Source organism: Nannobrachium achirus (assembly GCF_963921795.1).
Source record: "Nannobrachium achirus genome assembly, chromosome: 5".
In the NCBI taxonomy this organism is placed as follows: Eukaryota; Metazoa; Chordata; class Actinopteri; order Myctophiformes; family Myctophidae; genus Nannobrachium; species Nannobrachium achirus.
In genome coordinates, this window is record NC_137814.1 from 46,056,352 (window position 1) to 46,079,397 (window position 23,046).

General features: G+C 42.1%; 3 protein-coding genes across 4 annotated transcripts; all 3 read left to right on the forward strand.

The window, feature by feature from the left end:
- Positions 1 to 722: 722 nt before the first annotated feature.
- hectd3 (HECT domain containing 3) lies at positions 723 to 12,092 on the forward strand. 2 transcript variants are annotated; one of them, XM_080726262.1, is made up of 20 exons: positions 723 to 794; positions 1,666 to 2,165; positions 3,168 to 3,421; positions 4,376 to 4,511; positions 5,265 to 5,386; positions 6,075 to 6,188; positions 6,326 to 6,414; positions 6,626 to 6,791; positions 7,000 to 7,081; positions 7,391 to 7,573; positions 8,000 to 8,052; positions 8,338 to 8,506; positions 9,075 to 9,188; positions 9,427 to 9,516; positions 9,719 to 9,925; positions 10,154 to 10,283; positions 10,966 to 11,040; positions 11,318 to 11,399; positions 11,532 to 11,603; positions 11,900 to 12,092. In XM_080726262.1, exons 2-20 carry the CDS (start codon positions 1,812 to 1,814, stop codon positions 11,982 to 11,984), a joined length of 2,577 nt encoding a protein of 858 aa, XP_080582388.1. In that variant the 5' UTR covers positions 723 to 794; positions 1,666 to 1,811; the 3' UTR covers positions 11,985 to 12,092. The 2 variants fall into 2 exon arrangements, with proteins under 2 accessions (XP_080582388.1, XP_080582389.1); XM_080726263.1 differs by having other exon boundaries at positions 6,326 to 6,408.
- Positions 12,093 to 13,110: 1,018 nt separating this feature from the next.
- Positions 13,111 to 15,030, forward strand: LOC308284663 (heat shock 70 kDa protein-like; the record flags this gene model as incomplete). Its single annotated transcript, XM_080725362.1, has 1 exon — positions 13,111 to 15,030. The coding sequence occupies one exon, from the start codon at positions 13,111 to 13,113 to the stop codon at positions 15,028 to 15,030; it is 1,920 nt and encodes a 639-aa protein (XP_080581488.1).
- A 1,913-nt stretch (positions 15,031 to 16,943) lies between these two features.
- Positions 16,944 to 20,632, forward strand: rps8a (ribosomal protein S8a). The gene is made up of 6 exons (XM_080726067.1): positions 16,944 to 16,982; positions 17,800 to 17,906; positions 18,134 to 18,233; positions 18,445 to 18,620; positions 20,002 to 20,131; positions 20,482 to 20,632. The coding sequence occupies exons 1-6, from the start codon at positions 16,979 to 16,981 to the stop codon at positions 20,589 to 20,591; spliced, it is 627 nt and encodes a 208-aa protein (XP_080582193.1). The 5' UTR covers positions 16,944 to 16,978; the 3' UTR covers positions 20,592 to 20,632.
- Positions 20,633 to 23,046: the final 2,414 nt, after the last annotated feature.

Sequence of the window (23,046 nt, forward strand, 5' to 3'; positions counted from 1 at the left end):
TGTCTCCTCGGCACCGAGGCGGACGCGTAGGTACCGGCCCCGGCTGTCCCGGTCGCTCCTAGCCCGAGTTACAGCATTTTATGTGCGCTGCAGTGGCGACCACTTTTGCATCCGTTCTGGAGCACCAGGAGTCTGTGGTCCCTGGGAATTCTCCGTGAGCTGCCCCGTTGGGGTGGTCATTTGGTCATTTTTGCACTTTTTGGTGGTGGCTCCAGGGGGTCCCTGGAGCTCTGGGGGCATGGATCGGGGCAACGGTGGCAGAGATATGAGAAGGGCAAAAGTGTGACGTGTGACTGACAGACAGACTGACTGACAGCCGGTGGAGGTTTTGATAGTAACTGCGACCTGACGGTCGCAATTAAATTGGGGTATGTACTAGTAGGCCTATGTCAAACTGGGGGTCCTTGAAATTAAAATGTTTGAGAATCACTGCTGGAGCCCTCAGCCGTAATAAAAATCTTCTCGGGGGTCCCCAACATATCTTTTCAAATGGGGGTCCGCGAGCTATAAGTGTCAATTTAGGGGTCCTTGACATGAAAAGGTTTGAGAACCACTGGATGAAAAGATGACAGCTGCGGTACTGTGTAACCTTTATTATGAAGTTTGATGTTGAAACGCTGGCTCACGGAGGGAGCTTTTATTTTGACGTGTGGAAGACACCAGTCACTATGGTCACACCACGGAACTCAGGGAGGCTCAAAAAGGATCAAAGGTTCTTCCGTATTATTTTCGCAATGCAACAAGAAGCCAGCGAGTCTTGAAGTCTTCTTACCTCACCTCTCTGAACACTTCTGGTACGTAAACACCTTCATCCAGCAGCAGTACACCTAGATACATGTTATCTCTTTAAATCAACACTGCACATTTCCCCCTGGCTGTACGTTACAGCAAATAGATAGTGAAACCATTCAGATCAGTTCAGTCCACTCGCTAACGTCAACGTTCTGTGCTTTTTTGCTAACGTAAACGGTAGCTGACTGTAGGGAAACAGGAACTTTGATTGGGCGTTATATTTATATTAGCTTGAAGATCGGATGTCGCTTGCCGACAGCTGACAAGGGCTGATCTTCGACGTTGTCGCTTGCTGACAAGAAGAGCTGAATAGCGAAGTGCAGCCCTTGTCGGCAAGCGATGCCCTTGCGACACCGTCGTATGACGAAGTATTGTGATCTTAGGCCAGTGGTTCTCAAACTTTTTCATGTAAAGGACCCCCAAATTGACACTTATTAGCCCGCGGACCCCCATTTGAAGATACCGGTATATGCTATGGACCCCCATAAGAGAAGAGTTTTATGACTCTAGCAGTGATTCTCAACCATTTTAATTCAAAGGACCCCCTGTTTGACATGCATTAGGCTGCGGCCCCCATTTAATGGCATTTCTATCTCTGGGACCGCACTTTTCTATAGTAAAATCAGTGTTAATCTAACTCTGAGGGTGTACAAATGGAACCAAACTTGTAAGGGTCCATTTGGTGGGGACCCCCGGGAACTCCCTCAAGGACCCCTGGGGGTCCCCGGACCACACTTTAAGAACCACTGTTTTAGGCACAGCGTCACCATCCCTCTTATGGCAGCATTCATGGTTGCTGGGGTACCAACTGGCCTAGAGCCTCGATTCATAAGAATGTTCCGCTTTGTCTTGTTTGTTTTTTGTGTGCGACAGGAACTGTATTACTGCATGAAAACAAAGGCAGGAGTGAACGCTGTAATGTCAGGTGACGCCCCCCCGCTGTGTTGACTGTCATCCCCCCCCCCCCCCCCACCCACCCACCCGTGCACCGGTTGTTGGAGAGCCGGGGTTTGACAGAGATGTCCCTGGGCGACAACCCTCGCGTCCTCCTGGGGAGGATTCGCTTCCTGAACAAGTGCATCGAGTGCTTCAGGAACAGCGAAGCCCTGCCACAGTGTCTGTGCTACGTGCCCAAGGAGGTGTGCTATAAGATCTGCAAGGATTCCTCGTCCTCGTCCGCGGCCGCTTCGTCCGCTTCCGCAGCCGGCGCCTCGACCGCCGGGAAGACCTTGGTCTCTGTGTGGGAAAGTCCCCATCAGAGCATCAGCAAGAAGTTATGCAAGTACAACATTGAACCAAAGAAAGGGACGTGTATCAGGACGACGGGGGAAGAATACTGTAACAGTCAAGGCCTGTGGGTCAAAATAAACAAGGTAAGCAGCAGTCGCTCGCACCTCCTCCGGGTTAGTTGGCAGTGCGAGATGCGTCCAGTTCTGCTCATCATCCTGTTGTTAGATCCATTTGACCTCCTTTAAACTGCCTTGCAAGACTTTTCTTAACACATACACACTCACTCACAAGATCCCATCCAACGTATCTATTTTGAATGTCTTAAAGATGTTTTCTCCCAGCATCGGCCTGATGTTTGCACACTGATCTGTTGCTGTGTCATCATGGGTACAAAAAAAATCATACTTTCACCCTACCATGTCTCTCCAGTCTCCAGAAGAAAGGACTTTATGATAGTCAACCCTTTAAAACCGGGAAAGCATCTGCGTAATTTTAGATTTTTGCGTTGACGCCGTTGGCTAAAAAATAGCAGATATACAAGCTCACACTATACCAACAGATTTTGAACATTTTAGAAAGATTCTTGAAACGTTTTGAATTAGGAAAACGTTTGAGAACTACTCATTTAGAGGGTGTTTGTAGAATCGGCCTCAGGTCTTAATAGGTTAAAAAGATGCTGCCGCCTTCATTCTAGGGATGGGACGATAAGCGATATTATCGTTTATCGTGATAAAAAACACTCAATCGTATTGTGGAGATTTAATTCATCGTGAAATCATCCTCCGTCATGCACTGGGATCAATTCACCTTTTATTTGCCGAGCTGCATATCCGGTACCACTTAAACCCTCTATTGGTAAATCATACTTTTATACTTGATACAGTCTTTTTTTCACTCTCTACCAAATCTCTTTGCCAAAAAATAGCCATTCTACAAGCTCACAACGCGTCGTCTTGCGACGTGTTGTGCGCTTGTAGATCTACAATTTTTTGGCAAATGTTCTGCCACAGGATAATGGATGTTGGGGATATCTCGATTATCGCAATAATATCGTAAATCGCAATTCCTTTGATCACAATAATCGTGATAGGACATGTTCATATCGTCCCATCCCTGCTTCATTCCTCATCCTGCGTCCTCTCCAGGAGCAACTGGAGGAGCACCGTGTGGGCCAGGAGCTGGAGGAAGGCTGGATCCTGGTGTGTAAGCACACAGATGGAGGCGACAGGCTGGTGCCTGTGGAGTCCCAGGACACCATGGCCAGACACCAGCAGCTCTTCGGCTACGACCACAAGCCCTGCGACAGGTGGGAGCAGGTGGTGGACGTGGAGCACACCCTGCACCTGGGCTTCAAACCCAAGGTGGCAGAGAGCGACGACGCTGCCATCCAGAAGCTTAGGTGAGTTGGGTTTGTGTGACGCGGAATGGGACTGAAACAAGTGTTTATCGTTTTCTTGTCTCTCCTGCCAGAATGTGTTTTTTTTCTTCTGTATAATATAATATTATTGATTTGTTTATTTAACCCATTTAGAACGGGTACACATTATTGCGTATCATTAGCTTTAACTATTGAAAAATAGCAGATATACAAGCTCACGGTGCCGCGCTGCGAGCTTGTAGATCTGCTATTTTTGGAAAATCGTGAAAATTTGAATTTTGACCCGATTCTATAAGTGTCTTTTGAATCCTTCTAAGACTTTTTGAAAAACCTATGTTTCTATGTCAGCAATCTGGCCAGCCATCGTCAAAGAAAAGGTCCCTTTCACTTAAATGGAGCTCAGTTAGCCTGTTCTTGAGAGACTACTATGTCAGTGGTTCTCAAACCTTTTCATGTGAAGGACCCCCAAAATGATATTTATTTGGCCACGGACCCGCATCTCAAAAAAATTAGTTCCAGGGACCACCCAGAAGCAAAATTTGAGTTACAAACGTTCGCTTTGAAAATACTTATATTCAAAGATTTGCACACATTTTCACGACTTTTTCAAAAAATAGCAGATCTACAAGCTTGCAGCTGTGAGCTTGTATATCTGCTATTTTTCACTGGTTAAAGCATTCAATAATTCTAGGCCTAAATGGGTTGATCTATTTCCATTACTATGCTTCTGTGTTCAATCTGTTGATTATTTTTAGCCCCCTTTCCCCTCTCCCTCAAGAGACCTTGCCAGCTTGCCCTTTGCCAAGCCACGGTTGTAAATAAGAATTTGTTCTTAAGTTGTTTAATCTGGTTAAATAAAGGAAGGGGGGGGGGGGTCTGTCAAACTAAACTGAGATAAAGCAGAACAAATATTGGCAGACAGGTTGGATAAATAATTGCAAACAGTTGACTCTCCCTTCTCTTGGATCTTGCCAGATATCTGCCTCCTACCTGGACATATGAATGTGATGAGGACTTGGTGCACTACTTCTACGACCACATAGGGAAGGAGGATGAGAATCTTGGCAGTGTGAAACAGTGTGTGACCAGCATTGATGTATCTTCATGTTCAGTGAGTAAAATGCTTCTTTCAGACCGCAACATTGTGGCAGTGTTGTTCCCTCGGTCAGTCCAAAATGGTCACTGGTGTCTCTAGAATCAATGTACACATACCTGTATACCACTACGGTTTGGCACTATAAAACTACCGAAGGAGGACTTTGAGTTGCTTATGACCACAAATACACTTGCAATACTGCATATTAATCTAATTGGCCTTGCCTTTAATGAGAGAATGTATGTGTTTTGATATCTGTGTACATTATATAGGAGGAGTAGGAGTTGCCAGTGAGTCTGTATGTTTTACTGTATGTTTTACATATTTAACAGACTTAACAGTATATCTAGGGGTGGGCGATATGGTGATAATTATCGTTGAGACGATACAATGTCTCCACGATATGCCTTTTCAGAGATATTGTATATATATTGTGATACAATGTTTAATCGTTAATACAGAGATTCATTGGAGAATTCAATTTAAACCTGTATTTTGGTCTAAATTAGTAGTTCTCAAAATGTAAAATGTCAAGGTCTCCTTTACGGGTCCATTTGGTTTCATTTGTATACTGTCAGAGTTACATACTTGTAAAGTTCAATTTAGACCTCCCAAAAGGAACCCAGAGAGTACAGCTTGGGAAAATATTGTGATATTGTATTTTTCCATATCGCCCACCCCTAAGTATATCTATGTTGGAAGACCCCAGCGGAGGTGGCAGTGAATATGTTTTATTTATTGAATCAACTTGATATCTGTGTTGTGTAGGAGGACCCCAGCGGTGGTGCCAGCTGTCTCACAGATGGAGACACAGAAACGTACTGGGAGAGCGACGGCATGCAGGGACAGCACTGGATCCGTCTCCACATGAAGAGAGGCACCGTGGTCAAGTAAGACAGACGCCACAGAGTATCATTAACTATACTGTACAGTAAAAAGAGAAGCAGAGATGAAACAAAATAACAAATATTTCAGCTCTGTGGTGTTGTCTTCAGAGTACAACTCTGAATACAATGTCGTTGTTAAAAGAGGATGGTATTATAAGTTGTAGCACCCATATATAATAAGGGTGCAGCAATACATGTATTCGTATTGAACCGCTCGATACGAGGGTGTACCGAACCGAATGACCCTGTACCGAACAATACAATACAACCACTCCACATCCACATTCCCCTGGAACCCCCTCAAGGACCCTTAGGGGTCTGCAGTGCCGAGCCCACTTAGAGAACCGCTACCCTAGATGTTGAGTATATTTTTCAAAGTTAAAACAAAAAAATACGTAGTTATAAAAAGACATTCATAAATCAAGGACATTTCTGTTTATTTTTTGTATCGAAAAAGTATCGAACCGTGACACCAAAATATCGAACCGAACGTGAATTTGTTGTGTATATATATACACATAAATATTTTGTAGAGTTTTACATGGGGCATGTGGCATATCTTTAGATTCTCTAGGTGAGTATCTTATTGCTATGGTCAAGTGGCTCATGAACCTTTCCTCCTATTAACAATGCAGTGGGCATCAGGGCATGCCAAAGCATTGTTTTTATATTCTTCTGTTATGCCATGCAGTAAGCTGATTTTAACTGTCGACTCCACGGATGACAACTACATGCCCAAGAGAATCACAGTGTACGGAGGAGAGGGGGACAACCTGAAAAAGCTGAGTGATGTCACCATAGACGAGTAAGCATTTTAAAAACAGAAAATGTACAAGTTACAATACTGTACATGTGGTCGATACTTGATATATTTATAGTTTTCCCACACTGTCTGGTGGAAATGCATTCCTTTTTTTTAATTCCCTCTCATCTTGCTTCTAGCAATCTGATTGGAGAAGTGTGTGTGCTGGAAGATATGACATCCCACCTGCCTGTCATTGAGGTCCGGATAGAAGAATGTAGGGGTGAGGGTTTGTACTTCTTCCTTACTTCTTTTGCAGTGTTTCATGCAGATACTTCCATTATGACTCATTTCAACTTGGTACAGTATCTGTCAATTTGAGGTGGTCATTGGAAATGGAAATTCAATCTGACTCCAATCATTTCTTACTAAAATAATGATGAGATGATGTGATATTGTAAACCTGAGACCGTCTTCTCCTTCTCCTGCTCCCCATGCAGATGAGGGCATAGATGTTCGGATCCGAGGCCTAAAGATCAAGTCGTCGTGTGAGAGGGACCTAGGCCTGAATGCTGATGTCTTCCAGTCCTCCAACCTGGTGCGCTACCCCCGTCTTGAGGGAACGCCTCCCGATGCCCTCTACCGCAGGGCGCTGGTCATTCAGAGGTAGGGACCTGCAAAAGCTGTGGGAAATGATTCTTGTCCAGATATTTCCCCTCAAATGCTATTCTAACTGCTGGCAGCACTAGGTATGGGCTAGTTTACTTGTGAAGACGATTTGGTTGTAGCTCTTAATCTTCACTCATCAGTCTTTTTCTTTTTTTTTTGTCTGGCTTTGTGTCATATTGTCTCTTTTTTATGTATTGTTCTGCAGGTTCATCTCTCTTCTGGACAGTCTGCTGCCACATCTGGTTCCTGCCTGGGATTACAGCTTGGGCACCTTCAATCAGATCAAAGTGAGTTGTGTGGAAACTGTATCTAAACTCATATTGAACGGACACTTTGTTGCTTTTCCTTTCACTTCTCCTTTACATGATTATTGTAGGGCACATGAATATTTTGCAAACATGTTATTATGGCGCTGACCTTTCCAATCCTATATTGATGATGTACAAGTTGAAGCAACTTCATAATATTAGGCCTTTTATTTACTTTTAATGATGTTCTGATTCGGAGTGACTGTGTTAATAAATCTGTTACTGTACAACTCCATCCAAAGCCTCACTTGTTTTTCATTCACTTGCATGTTCTCTGGCTCCCCCTAGAGTATAAAGCAATTCCTGCTGCTATCAAAGCGCAGGTCGGCTCTCATCACCCAATGCCTGAAGGACTCAGAGACCAGTAAACCCAACTTCATGCCCCGCCTTTACATCAACCGGCGCCTTGCCATGGAACACAGGGACAACCCCTCGTTAGAGCCCAGCTGCAAGAACGCAGTCTTCACACAGGTAATAGCACTTCTTAGTTTGTGACATCACTTAACCTTTATCTCACTTTTTATTACCACCTTAAATGAATGTCGACAGAGATTCCAAGCTAATAGAAACTGCGGTATTTCTTTCTGGAATGTTGGTATGCTGAAATGGAACCAATTGTTTTTTCATCAAATCTGTGTTGTGTGTACCTGCATAACTGCAATTACCAAACCCGCTTACCACTGATGACATTGGTAGGCATGTTTCTGAACTGTCCGAAGCTCAACTCTGAGCAGACAGAAATGGTGCCATCTTACAAATGAGCATTAGTGAGAAGCAATTATATTAACATATGGTAGAAAAGGGGTGAAGTGGTCCTTTAAACGAAGGAAACTATTATAGTGTATATGTGTATATTATGTATACAAAGCTTGTTTTTTTTATCTTCACACATTCTAGGTGTATGACGGTCTCAAACCATCTGACAAGTTTGAGAAAACATTGGATTACAGGTGACCTTTTTTTAATATATATATATATATGTAATTTCTTTAGATTAGGCCAAATGCACTCCTAGACGGCTACAGGTACATGTTTAGGACGGATTATGGCAAGACTGTAAGCCACAATGAAAGTTGAAACCACACACAAGTCTTTATCATCAACAGATCCCCTTAATTGGGGCATTGTTCCCTCTTACGTTGACGTAATATTTCATTTCGCTAAGATGTAGCTTTCAGACAATTTGACATTATATTTGAACAATTAACAGTAAATAATTGCTCTTGCTCTGTCAGGTGGCCTGCACGATATGACCAGTGGTGGGAGTGTAAATTCATCGCAGAGGGAATCATTGACCAAGGGGGTGGATTTCGAGACAGTCTGGCTGACATGTCTGAAGAGCTCTGCCCCTGCTCCGCAGAGTGTCCCATGCCTTTGCCGTTCTTCACCCGTACATCAAACCAGGTAGTCCACTTCTTGCTTAATGCGTTCAACATGACAGTGGACCTCAACATCCTGTTAGTTTGCCCTGTGTTCTTTTAGTTTCTGATAGTTTTTTCTCCCTAATTTAGTCATTGCCAGTTCCCTCATGTATATAGTCCCTATCTGGCAAACTATACAGTTAGTTGTTGGTTTTGGGGAGACCCTTTTCACCTGACAGTGAGGAGTTTTACTGGGAGGACAGGACATATCACATGCGTAGGAACACACTATCCCTCCCAGTCCGGAGGACAGTACTATCCATCCCAGTCCTGCTCCATGCTGAGCAGGTGCCCTGACCAAACTTGTAGCAGATGCTAGTGCAGTCACACAAAAGCCCTCCCCTGCCGGCTACCCACAAGGCACCGTGGCGGAATCAAACCCCAGTCACCAGAGTTTGCCTTATTGTACTTTCGAACGAAGAGCTTTCTTGTTACTACGCTACTCCTCCCACAGTAACAGCAATTATCCTTCATTGAAACAGGATCTGGCAGTCATTTATGGATACTTCAGTTTGATATTATTGCTGATATTTTCATTGTATATCTTCCAGGGGTCTGGAGAGGCCAGGGATTTCTATGTGCCCAACCCGTCCTGTAAAGAGTTTCACAAGTTTGAGTGGATTGGGCAGCTCATGGGAGCTGCTCTCCGAGGCAAAGACTTCCTGGTTCGTGACATTACCGTACTTTGTTGGCTAGCTAAACAGGTTGCTATTATTGTATTCATGTGTATTTTTTTCTGTTAAGCACTTGTGCTTCATTTTCTGCTCTGTAAAGCACTTTGAGCTGCATTTCATGTCATGAAAGGTGCTATACAAATAAAGTTGTATTATTATTATCACCTTACAGTAATTATGATTTGCTGATTGTGGAAAGTTATGAAATGGGTTCTTCTGTCTCCTTCAGGTCTTGGCTCTACCTGGGCTGGTGTGGAAACAGCTGACTGGAGAGGCAGTGAGCTGGAACAAGGACTTCCCTGCTGTTGACTCTGTACTGGTAAGCACTACGGAATAGGGCTGCAAGATGGTTGTGTCTGCAGTTCTCTCTCTGGAGCGTCATCCTAATCTGCAAAAATGGTCATGATACAAAGAAGAAATTGTGAAGAAAAAACGTTGCATTCACTGCATTCAATCTCACTACACACAAAGTCGTATAGCTGAATGGGTGTTGATGTAGGTTTGCATCATGTGGTATTCAGGTAAAGCTGCTGGATGCCATGGAGAACATGGACCAGGACACATTCGAGTTTAAGTTTGGTGAGGAGCTGGTCTACACCACCCTTCTGAGCGATGGACACATGGTGGAGCTCATCCCTGGGGGGAGCAACATAGCAGTCCGCTATGAGGACCGCAAGGACTTCATCCGCCTGGTGCAGAAAGCCCGGCTAGATGAGAGCAAACAACAGGTGTGTTATGTGTGTGTGTGTCTGTGTGCATATCCCTCCTTTCACTGAAATGTACCTTATTTCGTTTATATACTGTATATAGAGATATACTACCGAGGAGTCCACAGTGTCATATTTGTAAGAATTCTGGTTATCTGATTATGTTCTGTTTATGTACATATTGCTCTAGACTAAATATTCTTGTACTGCTTGCATGGCCACATGCGTGTGCCTGTGGGTGTGTTTCAGATTGCAGCCATGCAGGCGGGCCTGTTGAAGGTTGTACCTCAGGCTGTGTTGGACCTGCTTACTTGGCAAGAAGTGGAGAAAAAAGTGTGTGGAGATCCAGAGATTACTGTGGAAGCTCTGAAACGACTCAGTGAGTGTTTCTTTAGGAGGTCACTCATCAACCCATGTTAGCACAGTCAGTAATGACGTAAACAATGAATTACTTTCCTACTTCCATATGATACCAAGATTACATATCAGAGAGTAGATCAGGGTTCCCCAATTAGTTTTCCCCAAGGGCCGAATTATGTCTAGGGTACCAAGCCGAGGGCCACAACATTGCAGGGGGCGACGGTGGCGTTCCCACTACCCCAGCGACAGTTTTCGTCGTTGTCGGGTGAAAATCTTGTATGTCCAAAACCGTTTGTTTTGAATTTATCATTTTAAAAATGATTTAAACTAGTGAAAACAGCCGATCTACAAGCACACAACGCCTCACGGTGCGAGGCGTTGTGTGCTTGTAGATCGGCTGTTTTCACTACTTATGTGCGACGGCCTTGTATGATTTGCAAAAGAACGTGAACATTTGGAAATATGGGTTTCCACCCGACAACGACGATATACTGTACTAGTGTTGTTGCTACTCTTATACCACCATTATTACTGGGGTTGGTGGGGGCCGCAAATGACCCGCGGGCCGCCTATTGGGGAACCCTGGAGTAGATGGACGTGAGGTAGAAACAGAACTTATCATTTGGTCCTTGCCTAAACATTATCACATATTATAGTAAAACATTACATTGCTTATGTTGATGTTCCTCTCTCCTCAACAGCTCGATATGAAGACCTTGAACAAACTGATGTTAGAGTGCAATACTTGTGGGAAGCTCTAATGAATTTCACCAATGGTCAGTTTACCCACTTTGTTCACTATTCTACTGTATATGTTCGATGCTTTAACTTGCCCTCTGGTATCTCATCCGTAACATAATAGGACATGAGGTTTGCACTGTGTCTAATGAATATAGTGAATATACTTTATAAACATGAATTCATTCACTGGGAATCTAAATCTAAAGCTAGACTTAACCCTGATGGTTACCGGACACTTTGATCGGGGTCATTGTGGGTTACCGGCAAACAAATATATTTGTTAATGAGAGTTTTGGTGAATTGTGCTTTCAGAGGACCGGAGCCGGTTTCTGAGGTTTGTGACCGGTAGGAGTCGTCTACCTGCTCCAATCTATATCTTTCCTGACAAGCAAGGGTAAGTAGAGCCTTACTGCCCAAATAAACACGGGTTTAGGTCAACTGTAGTTCGGGGGGGAATCTTTGTAGAACTATGATAATTGTCATTTCGTTTTTCTAAAAACAATCTTTTCCCTCTTCTCTTCACTAGCTCTGAAACAACAGATGCACTGCCACAGTCGTCCACGTGCTCTAGTACCCTTTATTTACCCAACTACCCAAGGTAAATACCAACATTCATTCTGAATCTTTAGATTAACAGAATTTGAAATCTACCCAAAGGACTTGTGGTCCATTTAAAAACGATCACTTATCCATTTGTCACAAAAATATAAAGAATCTCATTTCAAGTTTTTTTTTTTTTTTTATTTTGTATTTGACGTTTGTATTTCATACTTGTCATTTTGCTTTACATGCATACATACATACACATTTATTTTGAACTGGGATATAATTGCTATCTAATCCCCAGTGTGTCCTTCATTTCTCTCTCCTGTCATCTGTCTCTCTGTCCTGCAGTGCAAAGGTTTGCGAGGATAAACTCCGCTATGCTGCTTATAACTGCGTGGCTATTGACACAGACATGAGCCCCTGGGAGGAGTAAAGTCTCTTGCTTCTTCACTAAAGGAGCTCTACACACCCATACCCTTAAAGTGACCGGTGGAGGAATATTACCAAGTTTAATACCACATCTACACAATTGCCAATCAATCATAGCTGTATATAATAAAGAACTATATGAAATCATGAATCTGTGATTTGGGTTTTGCGTCCAGGACTCCACAAACCAACTTCATAATAATAAACATGAAATGAGTTGGGATACTTGTTGATGATATGTTCTCATAACTGGAGCAATACAATGGAAATAGAAGGAAAATGATAAATTGAAAAATACATTATTTCTTATGCAGAAGCATTTTTTTTTTCATAGCCCTGTTTGGAACCTCAATCCACTATATAGCTCTCTGGACTGTATAGCGAAGGGAGAGGTTCCGATTGATGTGAACCTGACTCAGCTCAGGCTAATGGTCATCATTGGCATCCTTCAGTCTCAGGAGACTATGGAGTGGCGCTCTGTATAGTGATTCTGATGCATTTTGTCGCAGGGTGTGGCTGAATAGACCAATGCCGGATTTGCATTCCATTCCGCACTGAACACAGGTGAAAAAACTCTGGCTCTGGGCCTCATTCTTTCACCTCAGTCTCTTTGCCACACACTGATGGACTTGGGGAGGATATATATAATACTTTTCTTTTTAAGTAAACAAGAACTTTACTTTAACTTTAGACTGCAATATATCTTACAGTCAGTGTCATAATGCAAGGTACAATATTTGCAAAGTGCAGGGGATATGACCCAAAGAAATGAAATAATTGCACTTGTGCACTTCTCATGGTATTAAACACAGGTGCCTATCTCCTTGTATGGGCTGTTCTGTCAGTTATCTCCATACATGGAATTCCGTGCTCATACCTACACAGCCAGACGTAGGAATGGTTAGCACCACTCAAAAGAAATCTATGCTCTGTTATGAGCAAAGGGGAGTTGCTAGGATACATGTATGTCAGACATACTGACATCACACCCCATCTATATAATGCTTGTAAAACTTAGGCTCATTGCCATTTCTGTCGGTTTTGTTGTGACTTCTAGAATTGGATAGTATAAAAAATAGAACAGCAATTGTAACTGCTAATTATTTAATAGATAAAATTAATTCAAGAAGATGTCTGCAGCAAAAGGTGTCGCTATTGGTATTGACCTGGGAACCACCTACTCCTGTGTGGGGGTTTACCAGCATGGCAAAGTAGAAATCATTGCCAATGACCAGGGAAACAGGACCACCCCCAGCTATGTGGCTTTCACAGATACCGAGAGACTCATTGGAGATGCAGCCAAGAACCAGGTGGCTATGAACCCTACCAATACTGTGTTTGATGCCAAGCGACTGATTGGCCGAAAGTTTGAAGATTCTGTGGTGCAGGCAGACATGAAGCACTGGCCATTTAACGTGGTGAGTGATGGAGGAAAGCCCAAAGTTCAGGTCGAATACAAGGGGGATAAGAAATCCTTCAACCCAGAGGAGATCTCATCCATGGTCCTATTAAAGATGAAAGAGATCGCAGAGGCTTACCTGGGCCAGACGGTGAACAATGCTGTCATTACAGTCCCAGCTTACTTCAACGACTCACAGAGGCAGGCTACAAAGGATGCTGGTACCATTGCAGGGCTGAATATACTGAGAATAGTCAATGAGCCAACTGCAGCTGCCATCGCCTACGGACTGGACAAAGGCAAGTCTGAACGAAATGTCCTGATCTTTGACCTGGGTGGGGGCACCTTTGACGTGTCCATCCTGACAATTGAGGATGGCATCTTTGAAGTGAAGTCTACCGCTGGAGACACTCACCTGGGTGGTGAGGACTTTGACAACCGCGTGGTCACCCACTTTGTGGAGGAGTTCAAGAGGAAATACAAGAAGGACATCAGCCAAAACAAGAGAGCTTTGAGGAGGTTGCGTACCGCTTGTGAGAGGGCTAAAAGAACCCTGTCATCCAGCTCTCAGGCCAGCATTGAGATTGACTCTCTTTTTGAGGGCATTGACTTCTACACTTCCATGACTAGGGCTCGCTTTGAGGAGCTGTGCTCTGACCTCTTCAGGGGAACATTAGAGCCTGTTGAAAAATCCCTCAGGGATGCTAAAATGGACAAGGCACAGATTAATGATATTGTCCTTGTTGGAGGCTCCACCAGAATCCCTAGAATCCAGAAGCTGCTGCAAGATTTCTTCAATGGCAAGGAACTGAACAAGAGCATCAACCCAGATGAGGCTGTGGCTTACGGAGCAGCTGTCCAAGCTGCAATTCTGTCAGGCGATACATCAGGAAATGTTCAAGACCTGTTGCTGCTTGATGTTGCACCTCTGTCCCTGGGCATCGAGACAGCTGGAGGGGTTATGACTGCCCTCATTAAACGCAATACCACCATCCCCACTAAACAAACCCAGACCTTCACCACTTACTCTGATAACCAACCTGGGGTCCTCATCCAGGTGTATGAAGGAGAGAGAGCCATGACCAAGGACAACAATCTCTTGGGCAAGTTTGAGCTCTCAGAAATCCCACCTGCTCCTAGAGGGGTTCCGCAGATTGAGGTCACCTTTGACATCGACGCCAATGGTATCTTGAACGTGTCTGCAGCGGATAAAAGCACAGGCAAAGAGAGCAAGATCACCATCACCAATGATAAGGGCCGGCTCAGCAAAGAGGAAATTGAGAGGATGGTGCAGGATGCTGAGAAATACAAAAATGAGGATGACATTCAGAGGGACAGGATGGCTGCCAAGAACTCCCTGGAAACCTATATCTATGGCCTGAAGAGCACTGTGCAGGATGACATGAAAGGGAAGATCAGTGAAGAGGACCAGAAGAAGGTCGCTGATCTGTGTGACCAGGCCATAGCCTGGATGGAGAACAACCAGTTGGCCGATAAAGAGGAGTACCTGCACCAGCAGAAAGAGCTTGAGAAAGTGTGTAGCCCCATCATGACCAAGATGCATCAGGGAGGAGGAATGCCAGGGGGAATGCCAGGAGGAATGCCGCCACAAGACAGCTCTGAGGGCCCAACCATAGAGGAGGTTGACTAAATGACTCATTATGGACTTGAACACCATGGTGTAAACCAGTGTTTCTCAAACTTTTACATTTCAAGGTCTCCGCTTAACTCTGACAGCATACAAATGTACATTTGTATGCTGTTAAGAGTTACAGACTTGTATGGGTCAAATTAGACCCGCATTAAGGAACCCACAGAGTCCCTGGAATCCACTTTGAGAACCATTGGTGTAAACAAATGAAATGTGGAAAGAGCAGAACGAGCCAGAGAGGCAAGACGAAGAATGCGAATGAATGAAAACTGCGAGGGAGAAGACTATTAATGCTCTCTTGCCAAGATTTTTCCATCTTTTGTCTCCTACTAATTTGGGAGTTTTTCTTTTTTCTTCTTTTTTTCCTCTTTTTTTAAAAGAATTAATTGCTGTACAAACAATGTGTCTTTTTTTTTCATTTGCCAGTGTTTATAATGGTTCTTTGTTCTTGTGTTCCTTTTTATTTTTGACTATTCACCTTTTTATTACTGTTTATAGTCATTATTATTGTTATAATTCTTTTGGATTTTAATATTACTATTATGAATGTATTTATTGATGTTGATCCCGTAGTGTGATTCCATGTTTACTTAATTAAATATAAATAAAATAAATAATATAAAAAATATAATATAGATATAAAATATAATATTTTATATAATATAATAATAGAAAAATAGAAAATAAATAGATATAATAATACTATTAGATTGGAAAAGAGCAGTGGTTCTCCAACCTTTTTTATGTCAAGGACCCCCAAAGTAATATGTATTTGGTGTCCCAAAATATGTTGTCCCAGTTTGTATTTTTTTTTTCATCCTTTTTTATTTTAATGTTTTAGACAAAAAAAACATATAAGCCTATGCGAGCTTGTAAGCTGTATCCTCTTTCTTTGGATCTAGCCAGAAACTCAGCAAAGTGGAGAACTTCACAATTAAAGTAGGTGACACTGTGATAGCAAGAAAAAAAACACATCTGCTACCTGGGTTGCAAAAATGACTACCAGGTAATCAATAAAGTCAACCAATGATCAATATTACATGTATTGGGCCCCTCATTGATTACGGAATCCTCGCGATGCCCCAGTTGCCTTAAAGTTAAGTTAACGCTCCAAACAGCCTAGAACAAACTAATTAGGGTCGTGCTGCCTCTCACCCGCCCCTCTTGTCCCCCCATTTTGTCTGCTTTTGTAATTGATGTTATGCTTTTTCTGCTTTTGAAATTGATGTTATCCTTAGGATATCTAGTAGATAAAGTTGCCTATGTTGTTCTACCCGTCTGTCTTTCAATGTTATATGAGATACGTAAAGTGGTTCCTGTGTTTTAAGCCGTAAGGCTTTCTAGGATCTCCTTTTAGTTGACCTTACCTTGTACCAGTGATTTGTGCTGTCATGAAACTACTTTTTCTATTGCAAACTGCTAATAAACTTCAATCAATCAAAAAAGCTTGTAGATCGGCACCTATTTCACCACTTATCCAGAGTCAGGTCATAAGGTTAAAGTGGTCAAACTTTTTTTGATATAATGATATATAACAGTGGTGGTATAGTCTGTAACTCTGACAGCATAGTGAGCGAAATGAACCCTGATGGGTCCATTTGGTTCCTTTTGTACACTGTCAGAGAGTTAAGAGGATTTGAGAAACACGGATAGGCCATTTTACAGTGGTGGTGGTTGGTGTGTGGGGGGGGGGGGGCTGGCTGGCTGGTATTTATCAGTATATTCAGTAACATTGGTGTTGATGATAAAATAAAATATAAAAATAGGTATCCGATACAACTCTATTGAGTTATGGACCACAATTGAAAAAAATATACGGTAACTATTAAAGTATTCAATCAATAAATCATGAGAAGACTCGGATACTCTCGTAGATTATCGCGATAAATGGAAGCTTCAAACCTTCCCATGAACCCTTGCGGGTCCTCTTTCTAGCCGGCGCCTCAGAATGGGTACGTGTTTTCATGCTCGGTTTGGAGAGAGAATCTTTATCCATCTAATGTTTTACAGCAGGAAAATTAAAATAACGGCTTGCCATGTTGAAGCTTAATATCATATTAACACGCACAAGATCATCTTAGTAGTTAATGGACATATTTTCTTGGTTTTGTGGAATAATCTAAACATGATGTCTGAATTGCTCACAAACATGGCGGCTCGCATACACAGGCCTTGGTTACTGACGCTATGCTCCGCTTTACTTAAACTATACCTGCGGCTTTTAGTGTCGTTGTCTAATGTTTAGTTTAAGTGTAAGTATATATATCGGCAATATGTTGAGCACTTTGCTGTCTGGACATTAAAGTATTTGCTGCGAGTTGTAATGTTGGGTATCGCTGCTAACTCTTCCTGTTAGCATCGCAGGCTAGTACCAGGATACATCGGGCAGCTAGCTGGTACACAACGTTTTCCACGAATGTTACAAGCGTACATTATTAACGGATATTTCGGCATTTGCTTTGCCCAAACATTTACATTTTGTAGCCTGCACGCTAAATATCCATCTATTTGTAATGTGAGTTAACATGCTAACGCAAGCGGTTGAGCTAGCGTCATGGCACCAACCAACCCACGTTAGACCTCGCATGTACAACATCATACCAAACAATTGCTTGCCTTGAGTGACATGATGAATTACACGGAATCCGATGTAAATGTGCGGATAACACCTTGGAGAACTGATTGCTCAAGCATACATTTGATCTGCTGTTGAAGCTGTCATTGTACGTTTTCCTCATCTAAAACTCCTTATTCCTTGACCCCATGCAGGTATTTCGAGGGACAACTGGCATAAACGCCGCAAGACCGGCGGCAAACGCAAGCCCTACCACAAGAAGAGGAAGTATGAGCTTGGCCGCCCACCTGCAAACACAAAGGTGAGCAAAGCATCTGAACCACCTGTTGACCTGACCCTCAATTTAATGCTGCGTGAGTGATGAAAACCTGACCTTAGGTAGGTTTCAGTTAGGCCGTTTTGGTTTAACATTTGGACCTATCAATGCTACTTGTCATAGTTACTCTGACACATGTGCTGTTCATTCATGAATCTATCGGACCAGTTTGTTAGAATGCATACTAAAACTGGGAACCTCTTTTCTCCTAGATCGGTGTTCGCCGTATCCATACCGTGAGAGTTCGCGGTGGAAACAAGAAGTACCGTGCCCTGAGGTTGGATGCTGGAAACTTCTCATGGGGCTCTGAGTGTAAGTCTTTCAGTGTCTCATCATGGCAATGTATCGTAAGATGCAGGAGTACATGTCTTTCTGTGAGGATAACTTTGTCCAGTTCTGCTACTGAGTGCAAGTGACGACATTAGAGACTCTGAGATCGAACAGTCCTGCAAAGAAAATAATTTGTCATGTTATTATACGTATCCTGTAGTTTAGGCTAATACACTGGATTCTTTGTCCACAGGCTGCACACGCAAAACCAGGATCATTGATGTTGTCTACAATGCCTCCAACAATGAGCTGGTCAGAACCAAGACTCTTGTGAAGAACTGCATCATCCTGGTTGACAGCGTACCATTCAGGCAGTGGTATGAGGCCCACTACGCCACTCCTCTGGGACGCAAGAAGGGAGCCAAACTGGTATGTCTATTAGCACTGGTGAAATAAGTCTGTTTTACAAGAATAAAACGGTTTTGAAAACTAGTATACAAGTGAGATAAAAAACAAAACATTGTCCATGAAGCTGGTGTATTGGTAGTGTACCTGTAGTCCTCTGTGGTGTTATTATTTTGAAAGCTGTATTTGAATGTTAAGCCCAACTCCTGGGGATAAAACGTTATAGGTTTTAATAATATGGTCTTTCTATTAAGATAACTGCCAGTTCTGCTACTGAATTAAGTGGTTCTCAACCTTTTCAGGCTGCGATCTGAGAATTTTCACTTGGGGACCCCCCCACCCTGACAAGCTCTAAGAGTTGAGACATTACATTTCGTATAATACGGTTCTATTGTGAAAATAGCCGATCACAACGCCTCGCAAGGCGTTATGAGCATGTAGATCAGCTATTTTTTGTTACAATTTATGTCTAATATTTGACAAAGTCCTCAAATTGTCATTTTAGGATGGAGACAGCTCTATGCACTTACACTTTGTGTTTACTGTTGAGTGAGAAAACACATTTTAAGTAAAAAAAAAAACTCACACTCATGGTTGTGGTTATAGTTTTTTAAAACTTAAAGGCTGATGGACGGAAACATTGTTTTCTTTATCTGCTTGACGTCGCTTGGTTGACGGAAAGCCTTCTGACAGTGGTGGCCTAAACCCAAAGGTTAAATGAACGTGCTTGTGGCAGAAGGTTCGATCCCCTGCACCAGCAGGAGAATCTGGGCTGGGAAGTGAATAAGCAAAATAACGTCCAAAAAGTTCATGCCCTTGAGCAATACACAGTCCGAACGCCAACTGCTCCATGGAGTTAGTGACTGGTTGTACCGGGCAGGGTATTGCTGAGAAATGTCCCACGGCCTGTTTGAAAATGTATGCAAGTTCAGATAATGTAAGTTCAGTTGAACTTATCCTGATTAGAGGATCAAAAGATATGTACCTCTGTACTGTTATGGGGATTATTTTATGCAGGCATTTAGTTCCTAAGTACTGGAGCCACACTCCAGTATGGGAGAGGGACTTGCATAGGTTAAATTGTCTCGATTGTGCCCACAACTGCCCACAGTAACACCTCACTGAGATTTGAACTTAGATGTGCCTTGGCATGTGGTCTGGCTCTTTGGATCACGATTATGAACAAGAGCCACTTCTGGAGCTTACAGAATTGACAGTTAATGTGTTGGCATATTGGATGACAAAAGTGTTGAAAAATCAAGTGCAACCACAGCTTAAGAGTGCTTGGCACAAAATGCTTTGCTTAGGACAGGTTGGGGGGAATGGAACCGAATGTCTTATAATCGTTGCAGTGTTGAACCGGAGTGTATGCCTGGCTAATGTATTGTGCTTGTTTACACTCCAGACTTCTGAGGAGGAGGAGATTCTGAACAAGAAAAGGTCGAAGAAGATCCAGAAGAAGTTGGATGAACGCAAAAAGACATGCAAGATCAGCACTCTCTTGGAGGAGCAGTTCCAGCAGGGCAAACTTCTCGGTGAGTCCAGAAAACTGTTTTGAATGTGCCGTTTCCAATTATTTTGGTCAAATTTTAGTTGCCAAAGTAATGGCAGTGTATTTAAAATGATGCAGGAGTACATGTCTTTCTGTGAGGATAACTTTGTCCAGTTCTGCTACTGAGTGCAAGTGATGACATTAGAGACTCTGAGATCGAACAGTCCTGCAAAGAAAATAATTTGGAATATAATACGTGCCCTGTAGTTTGGGCTAATAACGCTGTACACACATGTTAATTAATGGGTTGTTTTTTCTGTGTGGGTTGGTATAGTTTATGGATGAAAACAAGTTCTGCTGTTAAATCCTGTCATTTTCCTCTCCTCCCTGCAGCCTGCATTGCTTCCAGACCCGGCCAGTGTGGCAGGGCAGATGGCTACATCCTGGAAGGCAAGGAACTTGAATTCTACATGAGGAAAATAAAGGCCAAGAAAGGCAAATAAGCATGTAGAAACAGTTTGATAATAAAGTCCAAATCTCCCTGTTCTGTTGTCTGCGTTTTTTCTTTTAGAACCTATCAATTCACTACCCACTGTAGAGAAGTATTTAATGCCAATACTGTATTGTCAAGTTGATGGACAATTTACTGCAAAGGTTATTCACTCTAGATCAGTGTTTCCCAGACGTTTCAGGTCTAGACCCAAAAGAGAGAACGTTTGCCTGGGACCCAAAATAGGTAAAATATCAGATCTACAAGTGCACAACACATTGCGAGCTTGTAGATCGGCTATTTTCACTTTTTACTGTTAAAAATTGGTTGTGACCCACAAATGGGTCCCGACCCACTGATTGGGAAAAGGTGATCTATTGCAGATCATCAACCTCAGCCCAAAGATTAGGGCCACATGAAGGATTCATCAAAAGCTGAATGTGCGTTAACATCTTTTTTGTAGTGCTAAAAGAAAGTGACAGTAGTTGGCTTAAGCCCAGCTAGTAGTTGAGAATGGACTTGGCTATGAACTACTTAAAGGGATATTTCACTTTCAAAAAAACTTTTGGTAATTTTATCATCTAATCAGGCTTTTATTAATACCCTGAGCAGTTTTTACATTAGCTTGATTGAATATTTAGATATTTGATGTAAATGTTACCAGGGCCTCTCCCCCCACACACCCATTGTAACTTCAAACTTCATTTTAACCATGATAGATTCATTAAAAACACCCATTATTATTTCTGGTGACTCGTATTGCCTTCAATATGTGAGCAGGCTGTGCTTTTTCCATAACTTTTTAATTTTTTTAATTCTTTTTTTGTATTTCATTTTTTCCATTTTCCCAAATAATTATTAAAAATAAATGAAAAGTTTTTGAAAAAACACGGCCTGCTCACGTTTTAGGAGGGTAGTATGAGTCACCAGAAAGAATAATGGGTGTTTTTAATGAATTGAAGTTACAATGGGTGCACTCTAAAAACAAAAACTAGGCTCTACTCAATTTTATTGGTGAAACATTTTTACACTCAAAAATATTGAGTAAATATTACTGTTATGAAATCAGGTAGATGATACTCAATTAATTTGAGTAAAAGTAACCAAAACTTTTACGTACTTATTAACAACTAAAATTGAGTACAATGACCTAAAGAAATTGAGTAGATATAATTAAATTATTCAGTCAATGCCACAAAAGACTACAAGTAAATACATTGAAATATTAAGTAGATCTAATTGAATATTAGAGTATGATTTAACAAAACAAATATGTCACATTTACTTTATTCATTTACTTTTATTGATTTAATTCATATAGTACCATTTACCCCTTTCATTTACTTTACCTTTTACTCCAGGAGTACATGATGTCAAATGAATACACATGAAATAATTATGCAGATAATTATGTTTTTAATCAACTAATTGTGACCAGTGTAACACCACATCAAGTATGAACATTCAACATACTTTAGTATATGTAAATGACATGCAACAATGCCTGCAAAAACAATATGTTTAAAGATAATGATCAGGAAAGGGGTATCCCTGACACTTTTAAAATTCTGTTTACTAAAGAGCAGTGTGTGTTCACAATACTGTATATAAGTACCTCTAATTGAACTGTGCATACTGTAAGTAAGCAGTCTGTCAAACATTATGCACCATAAGAACAATGAGCCCATCAAATGAACAGTAAGTCATAACCACAAAATACATTAAAGACAGTCAGAGGCCATTTGGCATGAAAGAAAATCACAACTTGGAATATGAAATAATAAATAAGCATTTACAGTAGCTCAACATTTAAACATATTGACTATGCACACGTGTAATGTCTATATGCTAAACTGACCTGTTTGCATTATGACTCGAATGCACCAGAAACAAAACACTTTACATTAACTAATTACTATCAGCAACAAATACCATTGCAAAAATGCTGTTTTGACAATAAATCCACTTTCAGTAGGTTATACCCACTTTCTGAGAGCATCTTGCTGAACAGTAGTCGGCAAGCAGACATTTTTTCAGTCTCTGAACTTTGGCTGAAAGGTGTCCAGGATCCAACTCAACTAGTACTTTTTGGAACATCTCAAGACCATATCTGAGGTTCTTGGGGTATCTCAGATTAAAGGCATAGAACAGTCCCAACAGATAGCAGCAGACCCCCAAGATTGTTGAGGGCAGTGATGCCCTTAATCACAATACCTACATCAGTAGGTTCATTCATTGAGTTCTCTTGGTTCTGCAGCAGGTAGATCTTCATCTTCATCATCACCTCCTCTGTCAACTTCTCTTCTACTCTGACAGGTGCACCAGCAGCTTCCTTCCTGCACACATTGTGAAGATAATTGTTTAGAGCTCACTTTCAGGCTAAATGTTACAAGACACACAGACACACATTGAGCAATCCTAGCTGTCTCCACACATGCAGCCCTGGGCATAATCTTTAATCAGTTGGA